Source organism: Rosa rugosa, chromosome 2, assembly GCF_958449725.1.
Source record: "Rosa rugosa chromosome 2, drRosRugo1.1, whole genome shotgun sequence".
Taxonomy (NCBI): Eukaryota; Viridiplantae; Streptophyta; class Magnoliopsida; order Rosales; family Rosaceae; genus Rosa; species Rosa rugosa.
This window is the reverse complement of record NC_084821.1, coordinates 456483-476574: the sequence shown is the minus strand read 5'-3', so window position 1 is coordinate 476574 and position 20092 is coordinate 456483. Positions and strand designations below refer to the sequence as shown.

The window sequence follows — 20092 nt, the reverse complement described above, 5'->3', positions numbered from 1 at the left end:
ATTTCAAATTATGGGACAGCAAAGCAGGATTGGCTTTCCATATATGCTCAAATTGATATAAAGTCCATCCGCCAGCCGGCTCCATTTTTCAGATTACTCACAATCTACATTAAGCGGACCGCCGTTCGGTGGATGTTGTGTGGTCATATATATGTGGTTATACTATACTCCATTCGGTTTCGGTACAACAATAAGACGGCTCAGCGAGGCTGGCATTGGCTTACCGCCACCTTCCAATATTTGTCTTGTTAACTTCGAGTTTGAATATCAAATTGGGAGTATCAACTACACCGGGGTTCATGTAGTAATGCCAGAGTTTGATGAAGATGATGGCGTATTTGTAACTTGTGCATAATATATCACAATATTATGGTTTCCTTGACTCTCATTGGTTTGAGTTTGACTGTTTTGAATAGACCTGTAAATGGACCAGATCAAAATCCGCTACGGGTATGCTTGCACCTTATAATCCAAGTCTCCTTTATCTGAGGGAAAACTATGATTTTAGTGAAACCAGTGCGCAATTGGGTGAGTATTCTTTCCTGATTACTGATTTGGACATGTAGTTGGTATTGTGTGATTGTTAGAGCAACGCTTAAATATGATTTAATTTGGTGGATTCTAACCTCTGTTCGATATGAGTGCTTCTTTGGCTTCTGCATGTTGTTGTTTTGGGGGTTAGAAAATGGGGAAAAAGAATGAGGTTTTTGGAAGAGAATTGGGTGGGGGAAGCAACCTTTTGTGTTCTTTACCCTTATCTCTATTGGCTCTCTGAATATATAACAAAGCTTGTCGATTCCTAGTGAAAATTAGGAGAGTATGGAGGTTGTTTCTATTCTGCTTGTTTCAGATAAACTTGAAAGGAGAGCATGGAGTTTAGAGTCTTCTTGTTCAGTAGCTTCTTCTTTATGGCAAAGTCTCTTCAAGGAGGCTAGTGCAAGTTTGAGTGATCCTCGTTCATGTCAGGCAATATTCTGCGAGGGAGTGTATTTTTTTGGGAGGCGAGAAAAGGGGTGTGGTTTTGGAGAGATGTGCTATGTTGGCAATGTTCTGGGCTGAATGGATGGAAACGAATATGAGCGTTTTTGAATATTGTGAAGGGTGCATGGGAGGTAGAACAGATATGGTTGTTTATAATCGAACAAATAACTGCTATATTCTCATTTAAGTGCTTAGTTATTTTCTTTTCCATTTCAGTGATCTACCTTCAGGGTTGAATTGCCTTCAAAGGGGCTTTCTTTGCCACCGTGGTCGTCCAGTTTGTAAGTACAGTTACAAACCTCATATGATGTAACATTCTAAGTTAAAATGCCTCTCTGAACATTCTGTGACAACTTCTTTTGTATCTTTGCACAGATTATAACTTCATGATTAACTGCAGTGGTCCTCGGACAACGTTATCCAATGGAATTGCGTATGAGACGGACACTGAGCCCCTTGGTCCAGCTACATATTATGTGACTGACACAAACAGATGGGGAGTTAGCAATGTCGGTCTTAACACACGGTTTGTGGGTAATAGTTCTTCATTTTGTTCTCCTCCATAAGGAGTTTGAAATATCTATACCAAGCAGGAATTTACATGAACTAAGCTGTCATGAAGCTTTCAATAATATTAGTTGCCTCAAGTCAGCTACGATAGCATATTCTAATTTAAACTCTAAAAATTAAACATTCTTAGTAATCACACCAAGGTTCCTCATCAAGTTTGTGCATAGATGTCTTGAACGCCAAAAATTGTCTAGTCAAGAATGGAACGTTCTATTTTACACTACCTTTAATTTGTCAAGATATTATCCACCTGTTGATTATCTGGCATCTTGTGTGAAATGAAAATCTGTCCTCACTCAAGCTTTTACTTTTAACTTAATTCTTGTTAATCAATAATGCCAACAGCTGCATCATATTTGACTGGGACCAACAATCCAAGGTATACAATATCCACTTCATCTCCAATCGGAAGTACTTCAGACCCTACGCTATTTCAGAGTGCAAGGATCTCTGCTTCATCACTCAGATACTATGGCTTGGGTCTTGAGAATGGAAACTATACCGTGACGCTTGAATTTGCAGAACAAGCTATCCTAGATACTCCTACAAGAAAAAGTCTTGGAAGACGTGTGTTTGATATATATCCAGGTCTGTATGATCTCAGATTATTATTATTTTAATAAAACCAAGCTCTGGTAAAGATGCACTTTAAATGTACGTGATAGATATTGAGTATCACTGAATGAAAAGAATACCAGCACCAAGATCTTAATTCTGGTCTATTGTCTATTACCTTTAACCATAAGATATTTCTTATTTATGCACAAAAACATCACATATATGATATATATGCAGCAAGATGTTATATGTTCCTCATCTATCTGTCTTCAGGACGTTCTTGTTGTTAAAGATTTTGATATACGAAAGGAGACAAATAGGACATCTTTGCTAGCTATTGAAAAGGTATACGAGGCTCAGGTGGTTTCAGAGAATTACCATGAAATACATTTCTTCTGGGCTGGAAAGGGGACTTGCTGTATACCAGAGGAGGGTACATATGGACCTCTTATTTCAGCCATCAGTGCTGCACCTGGTAAAGTATATGACAATTAAAGTGAAAATTACAGTCGGACCAATGTATTTGTTTCCAATGCTATCTTTCAGTGTGCTCCATGCTGTTGACTAAAAAGCTTTAATTTCTACGGAATTCAAACCTACCGTTAAAAAGACCCACATGAGTACTCGGGTTGTGGGAACAATGTAAGATCTCAAACATTTTGGCCACCTTGTTTTCTTGTAGTTCCTCATTTCGTTTTTAACTCAAAGTATATGTTGGGTCAGTTACAAATAATAGTGCATGCAATTGTTAATAATGCAGTGGGTATCTTGCACCGGAATATGCTATGCGCCTATGCGTGGACACTTGACAGAGAAGACCGATGTGTTTGCCTATGCTGTTGTCATTATAGAAATTGTCAGCGGTAGGCCAAATTCTGATCCAAGTTTGGAAGGCGATATGGTTTATCTTCTTAAATTGGTAAGAACTTTATGCTTTTCAGATTTTGACTTTTGACATGTTCAGCGTGTCATGATTAATGCTGTTACACTGTTCTGCGCCAATGAAGAGGTTTAGGTTTACCATAACACATCTTTTAGTTATCTTCAACATTGTTTCACTTCATAATACTATTGTGTTCTTCCTCCTTAGGCTTGGAACTTGCATGAAAACAAACGTGAAGTTGATCTAGTAGACTTTAGATTATCTGAATTCAATAAGGAAGAAGCAAGACGAATTATCAACATAGGACTTTTGTGCACTCAGTCATCACCAATGCTACGACCACCTATGTCTCGCGTGATCGGAATGCTTGCAGGAGATATTGAAGTGACTCCTGCTATTTCAAAGCCTGGTTACTTGACAGACTGGAGATTTGATGATGCAACTACCATCACCAGCCAAACGAAATTTGGTGATGGGAGTACCGGCAACAGTCTAGGAACTGATATGTCAACTAGCTAGAGGAACTGACTTCAGCTTTTACAACTCGTCGGCAAGTACAAGCGTGATGGAGGATGCAGGGCAATTACCTTCAAATGCCACTCTTCCCATACTCGATAATACGAATGGTGGTGGTAGGTGAGTTTTGAAGGAATAGAATAATCGGTACACTGGAGTGATTGATTATACACTTCTTTTTCTCTTGATACATATAGCTCTTGATTCTTGATCATGTACATACACATTACGTTTTATTCTTGATGATGTATGTTTTTAAAGTAATTGAATTTTTGTAGTGAAAGATAGAAGGCTTCCTTTAGTATTGAGCACTTAAAAGGCCGGGGTCATGGGGGAAAATTTACCTCTTAGCGGCCTTCCTTGGAAGTACTATATATACACTGTTGCTGAATTATCAATTGCATAATCTAAACTGCAAGTCTAAAATTACATGCATATATAATAATTCAGCCTTGCTCCAAGAGGCAAGAGCCATGCCAAAAGTTCATCATCTCCTCTGTACAACTACAAAGAAACATTAGATTACCCCTATTAAATTCATAGGTTAGTTTTAAGCAGCAAGAACATGCACATAAATCCCCAAAAACAGATCATAATTAATGAACCTGGCTTTTGATGAGTGCCTAGAGGAGGTTAAGCTGAGGGAAGGAATTACTAAAGCTCCGGATTCCCTTGCTAGCTAGTTACGACAGTTAAAACTGACTAGACAAGCTAGCTCAGGACATCAGTACGTATGCACGCACCTCTCATAATGATCAGTGACGCAGACGGAAAGTTAACTCTAGGTTTACAAGCAATAAACCTAAAACAAGAATTCTGGAGGCCACCAAAGATAAATGAGAAAACTCTCAATTTGATTGATAATTAGACAAAAGATAGATTCTGCAGCCGTTTAAGGTTGCTTATATATAAGAAAAGAAACCCTAGAGCGACTAACAATGAATCCCTAAAGCCCACGGGTTAAAACAAATAAACAAACTAGAAAACCGAAAATTCTGAAAAATAGTAAATCGCAGTTTTGAGTAGGGGTGGGCGTCCGGACCCGAAATACCGAGGACCCGACCCGAACCGAGGAAAAAAGACCGAATCGGTTCGGTTTTAGAATAGAAATTTTCGGTTCGGTCTAAAGCCCGACCCGAATTTATGTAATCGGTTCGGTCTCGGGTTTCATATTTTCAGGGCCCGAAAGCCCGAACCGACCCGAATACTGTAGCACATGCCACATGTCAGTCCATGATTAGGTGTTATAATAATAAGTTAAATATTTAAAAAAAAAAATACACAACCCTAAAGGCCTCGGTGTCCTCCAGTCCACTAACTCAACCTCAGCCTCCCTCTCTTTGCGACTTTGCTTGTATCGACCTCAGCCCCAAATTTCAGATATGATGAAATCTCCCTCTCACTTTCTCAGTCCCTCCCTCACCCTTCTCTGAGTTGTCTATCTCTCTCTCCTTCCATTACCAGCTCATGCTCCGGTCTCGATCTCCGAATATCGAAATCCTCCTCTGCTCTCTCCGTCACGGAATCAAAACTGAAGGTCAAGGCTTGACCGTTACTTTTTCTCAACGTCTCTCTCTCTCTCTGTGATCAAAGCTTCTTCTTCTTCTCTGCAATACCCAGGTATGTTTCTTCTATGTTATCCATTTTACTTATTCATTTGGAGTGTTTTGTTTCTGTGTTCTGCAGTTCATTTGGTAGAACAGTCTTACCAAAGCTGGGTTCTTTTTTCTTTTTCTTTTTTTAATCTGAGTTTCTTGAATATGGAAGCTCTTTCTTTCTACTCACCCCTGTTTTAGTTCAGTAGTTTCAGATATAGATACTGTTTTTTACATGTGAAATGGGTTTTTTGTTTTGAGATATTCTGTGTTCATATTCACTACAAGCTGAAAAAAAAAAAAGTGATTGGCTTCTCATGTTTCTGTTAGTATCAATTTTAAAGCTTGACTACCTATGTTTGTATTCATATTCACTAATATTCTGTGTTCATATTCACTAATATTCTGTGTTCATATTCACTGTTTTTGCTAGTTACTCACTTAAGTGGCTTCATCTTTTAGATACTTATGGAGCTGGTAGCAGTCTCTACCCTCATGAATATTATGGTCCTGAACTCCTGAAGTAAGCAGTTAATGCCTATGTGTTGCTGATTTTCAACGTATGTTATCATGATGATGATTTATTATTTAATCTCATTTTGCAGTCTCATTATGGTCCACATTCATCTTATTATGGGCGCAATCAATCATATGGTGGGGGTCGCTATTATTAGACCCTAGAACTATTCGGTAATACAAATGGTTTGCATTTTTAAGTTATAACTTGTCATTGTGAATTACATACATGTTTGTGTTCATATTCACTTCAACTTGACTACCTAGTACCTATGTTTACATTGCTTTTTCAATTTTTCTTTGAATCCTCCCTTTTCATTTTCCTTTATTACCTGCTTTGAATCACTATTTCATATTGAATTTGTTAGTTTTGAAACCCTTAGCTCATTTGCTTTTGGTTTATTGGTACCTTTTTCTTTTCTCTCTTTTCTGAAAGTGGATTTCTTTTTCACCAGTCATTGTTTTTGCTTCTGGGTTTCTTAGACCACTTGTGTTTTGGTCATTGGTGAGTAGCTCTCGGATCTTTGTATCAGAAAAAAGCAATTTCTTTCATTCATTTTTCAATGGTTCTGATTTCTGGGTTTTGTGGCTTGCACTCTTGCAGGGTTCTACTCTGCTTTTCGGTGGCTCTGTTTTCTTTAAGAGTTATGTTTGGTTTTTGATATTGGTTAATTTAGGTATGTGAATTGGATTTTTCTAATTGTGTTTAATTGACTTTCTAGCAGTCATGTTTGGTTTTTGATATTGGTTAATTTACTGGTTATTTTTTTTTTTTCAAATATTTCTCTATAATGACACTGCCATGGTTATACTTTTGTGGGACCATGTTCTTAAACCTTCTTTGTGACTAAAATATAAAGAAAACTACCCAGATCTTTTCCAAGTGTTTTTAGTCCTATAGGAGATTTTAATTATGTGTATGTTGGTACTGAAAATTTGATTTCTCTGCAGATTCTTTCCTCTTCTTTGTTTCTTTTGTTTGCACATGCAAACATTCTTCATGTTGGAGCAAGGCAGCAGGCCGAGCAACTATAGCCTAAAGGCCTAGAGCAGTGCAGCTTCAGTTATTTCTTAGTTGGACAGTTTGACTATTTGTGCAAAACTGCAAATTGTGTTTATGTTTCTGTTGGACAATTTGGATTGTTTTCTGTTGGACAATGTATTCTGGACTGTTGAGTTTGTGTTGTAAACTGTGGCTAAACTTGATTATTGCAAATTGATTATAGTTATGTTAATGAGTTTATTTCACAGCATTATAATTTGATATGCATTCCAGTCTTCCAGGTACCAAAACTGGCAAAACTGGCATTTTGGGCCCGAAAAAGCCCGAAAACCGAACCGGCCCGAATGGGTTCTGTTTCTGTCGGTTTTCAGTTTACAAAAAGCCCGAACCGGCCCGAACCAACAGTTTCTGGTTCGGTCTCGGTCTCACCAATTTTCGGGCCAAGCCCGACCCGAGCCCAGCCCTAGTTTTGAGGCTCGAAACGATCCCGAAAGCCCCAAAAAGCCCACACATTGTGGCAAAGCCACGAGTTTTGTTCCTGGCGTCGTTCCCTTTCCGAAAAGGCAATCATGATTCGGACACCGAATGCCAAATTTGCAGCAAACTGGGTTTTCCTTTTGATTGATCGAGCTGTTCTTCGATTCTTCTCGCCATCCGTTCTACATCAGTCTCCTCCACCTCCAAAGAACTCAACCCCGAGTTCTCTTCAGGATAAAGAACCTCATCTCCATGAAACTCATGCATATCAGCAACATTAAAGGTGTTAGAAATGCCCATGGAATCAGGAAGTGCAACAACATAAGCATTGTCATTGATCTTCTTCAGCACCTTAAAAGGACCATATTTTCTTGGCTTCAGCTTGTTGTAGGTACCAACAAGAAATCTCTCCTTCCTCAGAAACACCATCACGTCATCGCCCTCTTGGAACACTTTAACCCTTCAATGCTTGTCAGCTGCAGCTTTATACTTAGCATTAGTTTCTTCCAACTTGGCCCTAACTTCTTCTCTAACAGCCTGCACATCTCTAGCCATGCCCTCAGCAGCAACACTAACACCGCGAACCTTGGGGATGGAATTGTTCATAAGGAGATAGGGATTTAGAGTACACAATTAACTAGTTAGCCGGCCCGCATGTTACTGCGGGTTTGTTAGTCGCAATAATAATTGGTGTATTGTTGTAAAAAATTCGAATGAAAAGACATAAGAATAGCAAAAAAGTTTTTATGTGCGTTGATCAGTATATATACAAAATGTCTGTTGTTTTAGTTGATTGTTTTTCAAGGACCGTTAGCATTACAAAAAACATAGAGAATGGTCCTTATCGAAAAAAATTACATAGCATGACAAAAAGCATAAGATTGCAAAGCAAAAGTGGCTAGGTAAGGTCTTTTGTGTCAAATTGAACCAATGTATTTGTGTTGGTCTGATCTGATGGTGTTGTTTCATCTTCATAGTTGTCACTGAAATATACAGAGCATATGAAGATCATACATAAAAGATTGGGTCATTAACTAAGGGATGACTAAATTTAACGGACAGAGTAGATAAAATGCAAAAACTAAGTGGAAAAGAAACTGCACACAATGAGTACAGACCCTAAATTAGAATTGAAGCGAAGATTTTAAAACTTGCTTTTTTGGGTTCTTGCTCGGTTTTGCTTTGAACAATTCCTTCCTTTCTGGTGATCATCTCTTTAAACTTTTTTTTTTTTTTTCTGAATGAGCAATAGAACCAATGCTAGCTGATTAGCCACAATCAATTCAAATGTCAATTAATTCCTTGTCTTCAAAACCATGCATAAAAGCCACAATTTTGTTTAAAAGCTCTCTGAACTCCTACATCTGCAACAAACCACCTGACCCAAACTTACCTTGCCTAGCAATTTTATGGGACATAAAAACAATTACAAAAGTACGGTTGATCTCAATCATTATATAATCCAAAAATTTTTTTATCTCATAAGCTTTGGAAAGGTGGCTGGAAATAATTAATATGATCAAAATTTAACAGATTTTATTTTTACATACTCTTACCCTTCTTGACATTGTAAAGCGGAGAGTGCTTGTTTCCATCCAGGTGCTCCATTACTTGTTGATGCAATCCGGGGGCAGAAATGTCTATGATGCTTAATAGAATTGAACTCCATCATGCCACCTGGTGATGCATGCCTTCGATCTTTCCCTAGAAGAATAGACAAAGCAAATAATTTAATTAGCAAACTACATATACCCCCTTAATAGGATTTCAAAACACAAAAAACTCCACAACATTTGGTTTTGAACATTTAAGGACAAAAGTTTACACTTAAGGACAATATGCTCTCCACTTGCCACATGTCATGAATTAATTTACGCTTTTACCCTTAACTACTTATTTTGACTTGTAATCCCATTATAAGGATTGAATCTTACAAATAAGGACAATCTGCTCTCCACTTGCCACATGTCATGAGTTAATTTACTTTTAAACTCATTTTGACTTCTACTCCCTTTATATTATTATTATTTATTTTTTTTAGAATAATCCGTTTATGTTACTTTTTTTTTTTCCCTTAACTACTCATTTTGACTTTTAATCCCTTTATATTACTTTTTTTTCTTTTTCTGAGAATAATCTCTTTATGTTACTTTTTTTTTTATGAGAATAATCTATTTATATTACTTCTCAAAAGCAAAAAAAAAAAAATTATATATATCTTTCTTTTACACGTTGCTAAGAGAAAGAATCTCCGACCTCACTCTCTTACTACTCTCATCTCATCGCCTAATCCTACTATTGCACTCTTCCAATCCTGCTACTGCACTCATACTCGTCAAGTTCTGCTACTGCACTTGTACTCGTGTCCAGTTCTGCTACTACACTCATCATTGCCTAATCCTGCTACTGCACTCATACTCGTCCAGTTCTGCTACTGCACTTGTACTCGTGTCCAGTTCTGCTACTCGTGTTCTGCTACTACACTCATCATCGCCTAATCCTGCTACTGCACTCATTCAATCCTGATACTGTACTCGCTGCACTCATACTCGTCCAGTTCTGCCACTGCACTTGTACTCGTGTTCTGCTACTGCACTCGTCATCACCTAATCCTGCTACTGCACTCTTCCAATCCTACTACCCGATCCTGATCGACAAAGTTTGTTTTATTTTCCTGCCCCCCCCCCCCCCCCCCAATCTAGTGTCAAAGCTAAAGTCATCTCCAATACCATCCGCAACATCCTTAACCAAAAGAAAATGATAATTCAAAAAAATTAGAAAATAATGCAGTATCACATTGTTACCAATCAAACTATATCAAAATAAGGTAAAGATCCAAAGTGAAGTAGACCAAAAGAAATCTGCAGAAACCGGAGAAACTTAGTGATACTAAATTCATGAATCTGCTCCTCATGCATATCAAAGTAAACTACAGAACCTTTGATTAACAAAATACAAGAAACTGCACACAATAGCACATAACAATAATAAACTGCACACAGTAGCACATAACAATAATAAACTGCACAAATAAACTTCAATTGAACACAGTAGCACATAACAATAATAAACTGCACACAGTAGCACATAACAATAATAAACTGCACAAATAAACTTCAAATAAACTGCACACAGTAGCACATAACAATAATAAACTGCACAAATAAACTTCAAATAAACTGCACACAGTAGCACATAACAATAATATGTACTTCACACATAGCAAGATAAGAACATTGATATAACAAAACCAGAAGCCAGAACAACAAAAAGCCATAACCCAAAATGGGGTAAGTTCCAAAACTGCAATAGAAGATGTCTAGATAATCAATATACATGGAAACATGGTTAAGCATTCCCATCACATCACCAAATATCTACGGGTTTCCAGCACCTAGTGCATATATCAGTTAAGTAATCATCAGAAGCCCGAAAGACAATCTCTTTCGCTTTATTATGATAAATTGATCATCACTTCCAGTAACCCAAAGCATTCTATAAGTAACTATTGCAATCAAAACCTGTATCCATAGATAAATAATACAGAAAATCCATAAATTAAACAAAATAAATGCTTCATGCATCAATATAAGAATTAAACAAATAAGGAACACAATTCATCATAACCAGCATCGACCCAACTGAAATAAAGGCGCAAATTTTCGGATACCTTTTCAGGAAACGGCTCCGTACTGCCCTCTTCTTCTTGCCCAGCAGCCTTGTTAGCACTCAAGCCACCACTATCGTCAGCCATCACAGCTTTGTTCTCTTCTTCTTCTTCCTCCTTTTCACCCTCCGAATCGGAGTCTTCCTTCTCCGAAATCACAATCACGCGGTCCTTCTCCTTCTCCTTCTCCTTCTCCGGCTCTGGCAGCACCTCCTCCTCCTTCAACTTTTTCACAGCCAACCTCGTCCTCAGCCTCACCACAGCCTCTGCTACCTGTCTCGCGACCGTGGCACACGTCCTTCGAGACAGAGGCGGCGGCGGCTATATTTACGGCCGCGAAGCTTTGAGAGTCATGGACATGGCTGATATTTCAAGCTGAGTGCTGCTACTACGGAGATTTTGCAATGCGTTTAGGTTTTCTGATTTGGGTTTGGGCGTTTTGCGTTTTGCATTTTGGGATTTCAGGTTTTCGTTGGTGAGGATTATGGCAGTGGCATGAGCGTAAATTGTAATAAAAATTGAGCATTTTAGTCATTTTCTATCAAAATTCGAAGCCAGGCCTGCTTCATTTGGTTTTGGGCCTGGGCTTGTGTCCTTATTTGTATAAAACAAATTGAATGTGGGTTTTCTGTGTTTATATCTTTGGTCAGGTGCTACTATGTAATTTTCTATAATTTAATCCCATTTCTGATGAAATACGAAAAGTCAGTGATGAGGTAGTATAAAGGGATTATGTCAGCCATTAATCGACTCATACAAAAAAGCAATGCTTCTAAATGTCATGAGGTATATCCAAACAAAACAAAAACTTGGACAATAAAAGTTTTTGTTCAAAGATGATCGACTTAGTTTGTTTACATGGTTTTCACTTTTCAGAAAGGTAACTTATCAATGTATCTTACTACCAGAACGTGCTACTAAATGCAACTCAAAGGGAACCCATAAGTTTTTAACCATCAGGTTAAAGAGTCTTTTGACATTGCAGTTGACCACCAAACTTACCAAGTCTGCTTCAGCATTGAATCTCCATAAGACTTTCTCTTAAGTGGGTAAAACTAAAAAAAGCACCAGTTTAGCGGTGAGTTCGATATGCAACCTTCAATATTCTCTGTGAAAGCCTGTAAAAGAGATGTTAATATTTTCGCCACTTGACATCAAATTAACGTTTATGACACTATGAGGTTTACCAAAAGACGCGCGTTTGCATTAGTATGTGTATTTCCATTCCATATAAACTAATAAGTTTGGCTTTAATACAGAAATAACTTTTCTTTTCTTTTTTTTCCTGGTGTTTTTTTTTTTTTTTTATGAACCTCGACGAAACGAGGATAATTTATTGAATAAAAAATAAATACTTAGAGGGGGAACTATACCAAACCTCTCGACACTATCAACACAAATGGAAATTAGGAAGACCCATTTGGTCCCGATTACAAAAATTATGAATGATAGGCGGAGCCAAATCCTACCAAACTAAATATGAGGAAGTAGTTCCAAAATTTGCTAGTACGCATGCGGCTTAATTTCCTTCACAAAATATATAAGTAGAACGAAATTGCATTTGAGAAATACGATGCAAACAATTACCCCATTCTACATGAAATTGCCAACGTACAAGATGAGGAGATTGAAGAAAATTGAGAACAAGTGTAGAGTCCACTTCCGACCATATGAATTTCCAATCTCGGACCCATGCTAATTCTATTGCTTTAATAACCGCCATGACCTCTGACAAAACTAGGTATCTAAATTGGAGCAAAAAACACCCAAAACAACACCTTTATAGTCCCAAAACAAGCCACCATAACCTGCTTTCCCCAAGTCACTTTTCCATGCTCCATTTGTGTCTATCTTGATCCAACCAAATAACAGATGATGCCAATTAACTTCAGTGATGCGAGGAGTCTTCCGCTACCTACAAGGGGCATTAAACCTCTTCAAAATACATAGGTCATGAGTGGTAGTATTATGCATGTGACCAATGGCAATGTGACTAAAAGAACATATATGACCTGAAATCAGCCTACATGCTTTCCCCACGTCAATATTTTCACCGTCAAACTTGACCTTGTTCCTTGACTGCTAGATAAACCATAGAGTGTAAGTGAAGCATGCAAGCCATATTTCTTTCAATTGTGGACTACAACCAGCAACTAACCCACTTTGCATGATATTCAATAGAGAACCATGAAGCATGCGCAATTCAAATTTGTGCAACATAAATTGCCAAATAGCACCTACAAATAAGCATTGAAAAAACAAAGGCTCCAATGACTCACTGCTAGTACGACAAAGTAGACAGCTAGATGCAAGAGAAATCTCACGCCTTTGCAAAAAATCATCAGAGAGTATGCGACCCCGCAACACCTTCCAAGCCAACAAAGATATACGCGGAGGAAAGTATTTAGACCAAATTAGCTTACCCCAATCCAATGGAGGAGCACAGGCGTGTAAAGACTTGAAAGCTTCCTTAGCAGTAAGAGTTCCTGATGCAAAAGGAGACCATATTAACTTATCAGTTGCTTGAGCTTTAATAGATATGGGTACCGTGTTCACAATCTCACACAAAGCAGAAAAATACAGAGTGAGAAGAGGTGGAAGATCCCATGTACCATCTTTGACAAAATCTGCAACCATCCCCTTCATATAATTAGTCGCACCATCTGGAAGACCAAAGAAATTTGATAATGGAAGACCTGCAAAATTGTCATGCCAGAAAGACACACAACTCCCATCACCAATAAGCCATCTTCCGCTCTCTAAAACTTGTGGCCAAAATCTTTTTAATCCTGGCCAAATAGATGAGCTTGCATGTGACCGGTTACCATTCCTAGTGTGAAGGTTTCAAATTTCTCCGAAACTGCCGAAATTTCCGTCAAATTTCATATGCTATATCATTTCCGTCAGGAGTTTCCCAAAATTTTCTGAAATTTTCCTTACATTTCCACAAAATTCTTAATTTCCGAAATATCTACACACACAATATATATTTAAAAATTCACACCGAAATTTTGTCCGAAATTTCTCTAAAATTTTTGTGATTTATGTCACCTACAATGAATTTTTTACTTCATACTTTTATAGAGAAAATATGAAATTTTTTTTTTTTTTTTTGCAATCAAGTTGAATACAACAAAAAATCTTTTTGCTTTTATCTGCTACAAAGTTTTTTTTTTTTTTTTATCAAATATCTGCTACAAAGTTGAATGCTCCAACCACAACACGATTCCCTTTTTGCTTCGCCTCAAATATTGTATGCTTCATACACTGAAACATCATATTAGGTAATTCCACAATATCCGATATATGGATTGCATGTGGAAAGGGAACAACACGTGCACATACAATACCCATGTGATGAAGTACGAAAATCATTTCCAAAATTCATGTACTTGGGAGCAGTAGTGTATGATACTAAATGAAAGCAGTTCAACCAGCTAGATCGAACCACATCGTAGTAGCTTTTATATTCCTTTTGTTGTACTTGTTCATTTTCATTCACGGAGTTTTGGTTTTACGTGCCCAGCCCCGTTGTAATTTTCTAATTATTAAAAAAAGTAAATCATACTTACATTATCAATATACAACACATTATCAATACACATAGATAAAAACACTAGTTTAGCAACCTACTACAGTACGAGTTAATTACTCGTCCATATAAAATATCATAATTTTATTATAAATGTATAATTTTAGAGAGGTTACATTGTAAATAGGTTTATTATAGGTTAGTTTAGTCTATGTAAAAGTTTCATTCAAAAATATCATTTTATAAATGCAATTAATTTGATTTCTTTATTTTTAACCGAAATTTCTACCGAAATCGAAACTTTCTCTGAAATTTCCTTAAATTTGAAGTACCGAAATTTGAAACTTTGCTTGGTGTTAGCTTAGTTGTTTTTTTTTTTTTAAGAGAAAAAAAAATTAAAAGGAAAAGTCTTTAAGGGGACCACAATATATTTAGGAGACTACATTAAGAGCCAGGAGGCCTTGGACCGGAAGAGCTTTTTGAACCAAACAATGTGAGGTTGTGGTCGGTATAAGTGATAACATTCACAACTAAATAAGCTTCTGGATGAACATAGCCGAAGAAGATGTCTTCAAGTCTTCTAGAAACCACTTTAATAACACAAGTGAGAGAGAAAAGGCGCCAAGGGACTATTGCTTACGATTTGTTGATGCAGGTGATTACAAGCTTCCCCCTTCCACACTAATCCAACTAAAGTTAATTGAACTGAATAATTAGCTTAGTTGTATATGTTGATGACATAATTGTCATATGAAATAGCTCTGCTCATATTGACAAACCCATGAGTTATTCCTTACTCTATATCCATACTAAAAAAACATATTTGATTTGCTCTAACTTTGCAGGACGTCAAACTAAGCAACAGCTAGCATGGTTCCTCCTTTGCAATCTGGTCGGGAGGGCCGGGGAAGTCTCAATTAAAGCAAACCTTTTGCTTTTCTTGCTTTGGCCACTGACATATCAGTGATATCACCAAGTGAAATCTTAATCATTTTTTTTTTTTTTCAATTCAACTTCTTTCTATTAATTACTTATTTCTTTTTTCTTTACTTCTGTCGGAAAAAAATGAACATTCTCTCTATCTTTTCTGTTGGGTTTGCTTCAGCGAATCCAATTAATTAAGAATATTGCTAGCTAGCTAGCTTAACTAGTAAGCAAGTAAGAATATTATTAGGTTAGTTTAAATAGAATTCTGACATGTACGTACTACGAAGCTCATATGCATTGCCAGAGAGAGAGACTGGACATTTCTGTCACGAGCATCCATTAATGTTCAAGGACTGAAGGACGTCTTACAGGAGAAAGATGAATATGCAGATGCTGGGGTCCAGTAATTACTTGCAGCATGGTTGCAACCAATGTTCCGACTTCATCGTCCATAAATCATGTGCAAATCTACCCCGCGAGTGCATACTGCATACAGCACTCCAAGTCTCCAACCAATTATGGGTATGCTTGCCTGTCAACGTAATTACAATGACCCCACCACATCACGTTCATTTACTTCTGTTCACAATCTTCCTTCGATCTCTCTTCACCTCAGAATCTCGATCAGTTCGAATTGAAGCAACATGGGTATAAGAGCAAATGCACCAGCATACCAATTGGATGACCAATTGGAGAGAAAGAAGGAAAAGTTGAATGCAGCGGCAATAAATTGCCGGACTGATTTGCAGTTTTTTTGGGGCCCCACCTGCCCAGGCAGTTGGATGACTAAGGATCAGCAAATGGATTGCCCGATCGTTGGTGGTGGGCTCCACACCCACATGGGCCTGCTGCCAACAGCTGTTTTTTTTTTTTTTTAACTGTCCTTAATTGACAGTCACTTAATTGTGGCTCTTGGATCATGTGATCCAATGGCTGCAATTAATTGACAACGGTAAGATTTTTTCCACCCTAAAAAATAATCTGAATGGGGTAAAAAAATAATCAGAAATTTTTTTTCAAAAATTCTATAAATACCTAGTTCCTCACCTTAATTTCTCACACCAAAATTTTCAACAATTTTACCTCTCCATCTTCTTCCTCCATCAATTTTCTCTTCATTTCTTTCAATTATCATCCAACAATTTCACTTATGTAATTTTAATTTTATGGTCAGTTACTTGGTCAGTTACATGGTCAGTTACGTGACCAGTTACAGTTACTTGGTCATCGACATGGTCAGTTACATGGTCAGTTACAGTTACTTGGTCAGTTACGTGACCAGTTACATGACCAGTTACAGTTACGTGACCAGTTACAGTTACTTGGTCAGTGACATGGTCAGTTACATAGTCAGTTACATGACCAGTTACAGTTACTTGATGTGTTTCAAAAATTCTAGGTGAATGATGAGCAGAATATAATTTATAACCTTTAGATTTATCTTTAAAATTACAAAGAAAACCAAACATATTAATAAAGCCCACAAACATAGAATACATTATTTAAAATTACAAACCACCATTTATTCAAATCTAATTAATAAATTGTGGTGGTTCATACTCAATTACCATCCATGTTCCAGTTGTGGATCACCAAATCATCTTGTAGGCATTTGTGGAGGTAGGCCGACTCAACCATTTTATCATAACAATAACTTTTTTTTTTTTTCAGGGAACGATATTTATACAGCAAATACAATTTTATTTGTTTTTAAAACTTATGCATTAATTTTTTATTAAATTAACATTGTATGATTAATCTAATTGTTAATTGTTTAGTTAATTAAATTATAAGTTTAATGAATTATTCAAATTTGAAGTGTGAATAGTGGATTGGCAGGCAAATTGTCTTTCATTGGTGCATTGTATATATAAGCTGAAGGCAATTGCCAATTTGAGATGAATAGTGGATTGGTAGTACCAATTTAGTTAGCAAATCAGCAATTGCCCTTGGTTCATGGGTGCATTTGCTCTAAGCCAATCAACATCTTGAATAAAAGAGGAGATGATGGTACGCTGTGAAAAACAATTTCGAATATAACAGTGATCTCAGGAGAGGTTTGAAAAATTGTATATAGATGACGTGGTCTACTCCAAGCTGTAGAAATGTTTACATGGCATGGATTTTATAAACTTTACCCAACTTCACTGTTATTATCTTTCGAGAAACCTGATCTCATGAAAATTCTGAAAGTGTAGAATTAAAAGTAGGCAAAAACTATATGAGAAACGAGTTTGCAACTCACTAATCTATTCCCTGTGAAAACTTTAAATCTAGTGCTAACATGAAATGTTGAGGAAGCATATTGAACCAGAGGCATGTGTGAAGAAATAACAAACTAGGAGAGTTTGGAATGGGGGCTTTAACTTAACTTTTAGTTAATTTAGAGTTAAGGGTTTAGGAAATTTTGGTGGTCTAATTGTTCCTATTTCCTGAATTGTTCACTCCAATCCCATCTTCCATGGCAGTGTAATGTCATTCATTACTCACTTTATATATGAGCATGCAGACCATGTAGACTGTATTTTAACTTCCTACCCGATCGAGAAGGCATTCGAAGAGCACCTAGCTTATTTCTTTCCTTCATCATAACCAATTAGACAAGGCGCGTCCTGTTGTGACTTCTCTGATACAATTTCTTCTTCTTCAATACTTTTTCCAATCTCTATTTTATTTTATTTTTTGATAATTAAGTTCATTCTTTCCAATCTCATTAATCCTAATCTCGTAACCAAGTGATGCATATACAATACTACGTCCTGTAGCATTTTCAAATGGTAGTTGGGGCAATAAGGTTTCGAGGACCATCATGCTCTCAGTTGTCATTTCCATCATGGAGTCTTTGGCGGTACTTTTGATTAAGGTCCCTCCACTATGATAGTGGGTTTTTATTTCATTGCATGCATGCATGCTAGACACACTACGTACTACGTAGCTATAAATGTCACTTTTAGCTAACTAGGTGATACCGTGATGGGTGTTCAGACAAATTAATTAAAAACAAAAAAAGAGTAGGTGATGGGTATGGGGTCAAAAAGTAGCTACCTACGAGCCAGGTGATCCATGAAGGAGTTCATACTTGAATGCAATTTAAGCAACCACATTTGGCGCTTTAGTTTAGGTTGAAGGTAACAATTCCATATTTATTCACTGTGGTCCTTCAGCATATTCAATTAGTTCCAACTCCCTTAAACTTGGACCCGCAAGTATTAACTATTATATTAACAGAAACGTACTGAAATTGGTTGGCTTTTAGCAAAGATAATTAGGGTCCATGCAGAGATTGGTTGGCCTTGGCTGTGGACTATAAATTTCTGCTCTCTCTACTCCATTCTCCCTACATTACTCTCTCTGCTCCCTCTGCACCACTCTCCCTACATCACTCTCTCATTGGTTGGCTGTGGACTATAAATTTCTGCTCTCTGCTCCACTCTTCCTCCATCACTCTCCCTGCTCCTTCTGCTCCACTCTCCCTGCATCACTCTCTCTGCTCCACTCTCCCTGCTCCATCTCTCTACCATTTACTCCAAAACTCCACTTAATGGCTGGTTCCAATCCCTTCTATAATCCCTACGTGAGCACCTCTTACAAATTATATATTTTGATTTATTACTCTTAGTTAATTACGTAGCTATTAAGTTATGCAATATATGACTCAACATCTTCTTTATGATATTTGCATTTGGTTAGGCACTACTGCCATTTAGAACAGAGTATTTTTACATTGACAGCAGTATCGCTGATGAAGTGGTGAAAACGGGGTTTTACATAGACGACTCACAGATTCCAGTTCCCGTTTATGCTCATATCTACAGTTACGACCACCCGGATGCCCGCAACTGGTGTATGTTTTCGGTCAGTCACTATAACGAAAACATATTGAGTGTTATGGGATACAAAAACGATACCTCTATCTATGGTCAAGGTCTAACCATACTTTTTACCGAAAAAGGAAACTATACTCTAAAAAATTAGTTATCATCACATTCGGATCAACTTATTTTGATTACAAATGGACCAAGGTTTGTTAGCTTCTCTACTCTGCCGAGGAAGCTTCTAAGGTAAATTATGTACCTTAACTAATTGTTGTTTTGTCCTTAGTTTGTTTTGTCTTATATCATTTCATTATTATTTTGTTTTGTTTTGTTTCATACATTATTTTTTTGTTTTGTTTAGGGGTGTTTTGTCTGGGATCATATATATGTGGGTGACAAACTTCAACCATGGATATGTGTCGGCCGAAAACATATATGTGGTCGGAGAAACTGACTCTGAAATTGCCAAGTTAGGCCAAATGAGATCAGTTGATCTGGGGAATGTCGGTGAGAATGAGGAGGTGAGGAAGAATCTAGATATTACTGCATTTTTCAACATGATATGCACATTCCCGTATCCACAAGACACACAAAATCCTAATTGTTTGATTTATCCCGATGAACTTTTTTATTTTTTGCGTATCTTGGACGAGGTTCCTAATACTCCAAATATTGAGTGGAAACAGTATAACATACTCAACTCGCCTAACCGTCCTCTGTGGATGGACTGCATAGGCGAGAGGAGGATCTTCTGGCATGAGTCTTATATCAAGGTTAACCGATTAAAAGAAGTCAAGCCGAAACTGTATCAGAAGTTGGAGAAGATGATGAAGAAAATGTTGAGTCACTATAGCATCGATGGTATCGATTGGATTTCCAATGTGACTTACAGTGGTCACCCGGCCTCTATTCATTGCCTAATGTATTATACTGTTGGAGGTACGCCAGTGAATTACAACCTAAACAACCCATTCTCCTTTCTTAAGTTCGCACGACACTTCGGGGAACATGTAAATAATGTAGGCGATCAAGGAGCGGATCGATACATCTGG

General features: G+C 37.3%; 2 protein-coding genes across 5 annotated transcripts; one reads left to right on the top strand and one right to left on the bottom strand.

Moving 5' to 3' along the window:
* Positions 1–230: 230 nt before the first annotated feature.
* LOC133729398 (probable LRR receptor-like serine/threonine-protein kinase At1g56130) lies at positions 231–3828 on the top strand. Of its 2 annotated transcripts, XR_009856359.1 has the most exons (6): positions 231–528; positions 1198–1262; positions 1357–2139; positions 2383–2751; positions 2870–3028; positions 3200–3828. XR_009856359.1 is itself a non-coding variant. In XM_062156915.1 (5 exons), exons 1-3 carry the CDS (start codon positions 1368–1370, stop codon positions 2602–2604), a joined length of 594 nt encoding a protein of 197 aa, XP_062012899.1. In that variant the 5' UTR covers positions 1276–1367; the 3' UTR covers positions 2605–2751; positions 2870–3028; positions 3200–3828. The 2 variants fall into 2 exon arrangements, 1 of the variants encoding a protein (XP_062012899.1); XM_062156915.1 differs by lacking the exons at positions 231–528; positions 1198–1262 and having other exon boundaries at positions 1276–1515; positions 1897–2139; positions 2402–2751.
* A 4827-nt stretch (positions 3829–8655) lies between these two features.
* Positions 8656–13817, bottom strand: LOC133734755 (uncharacterized). Of its 3 annotated transcripts, none has more exons than XR_009858552.1 (3): positions 13379–13817; positions 12354–13252; positions 8656–8803 (listed from the first exon to the last, which is right to left on the bottom strand). XR_009858552.1 is itself a non-coding variant. In XM_062162368.1 (2 exons), exons 1-2 carry the CDS (start codon positions 13410–13412, stop codon positions 12849–12851), a joined length of 438 nt encoding a protein of 145 aa, XP_062018352.1. In that variant the 5' UTR covers positions 13413–13817; the 3' UTR covers positions 11807–12848. The 3 variants fall into 3 exon arrangements, 1 of the variants encoding a protein (XP_062018352.1); XR_009858551.1 differs by lacking the exon at positions 8656–8803 and having other exon boundaries at positions 11807–12681; positions 13190–13252; XM_062162368.1 differs by lacking the exon at positions 8656–8803 and having other exon boundaries at positions 11807–13252.
* Between the last annotated feature and the right edge of the window lie 6275 nt (positions 13818–20092).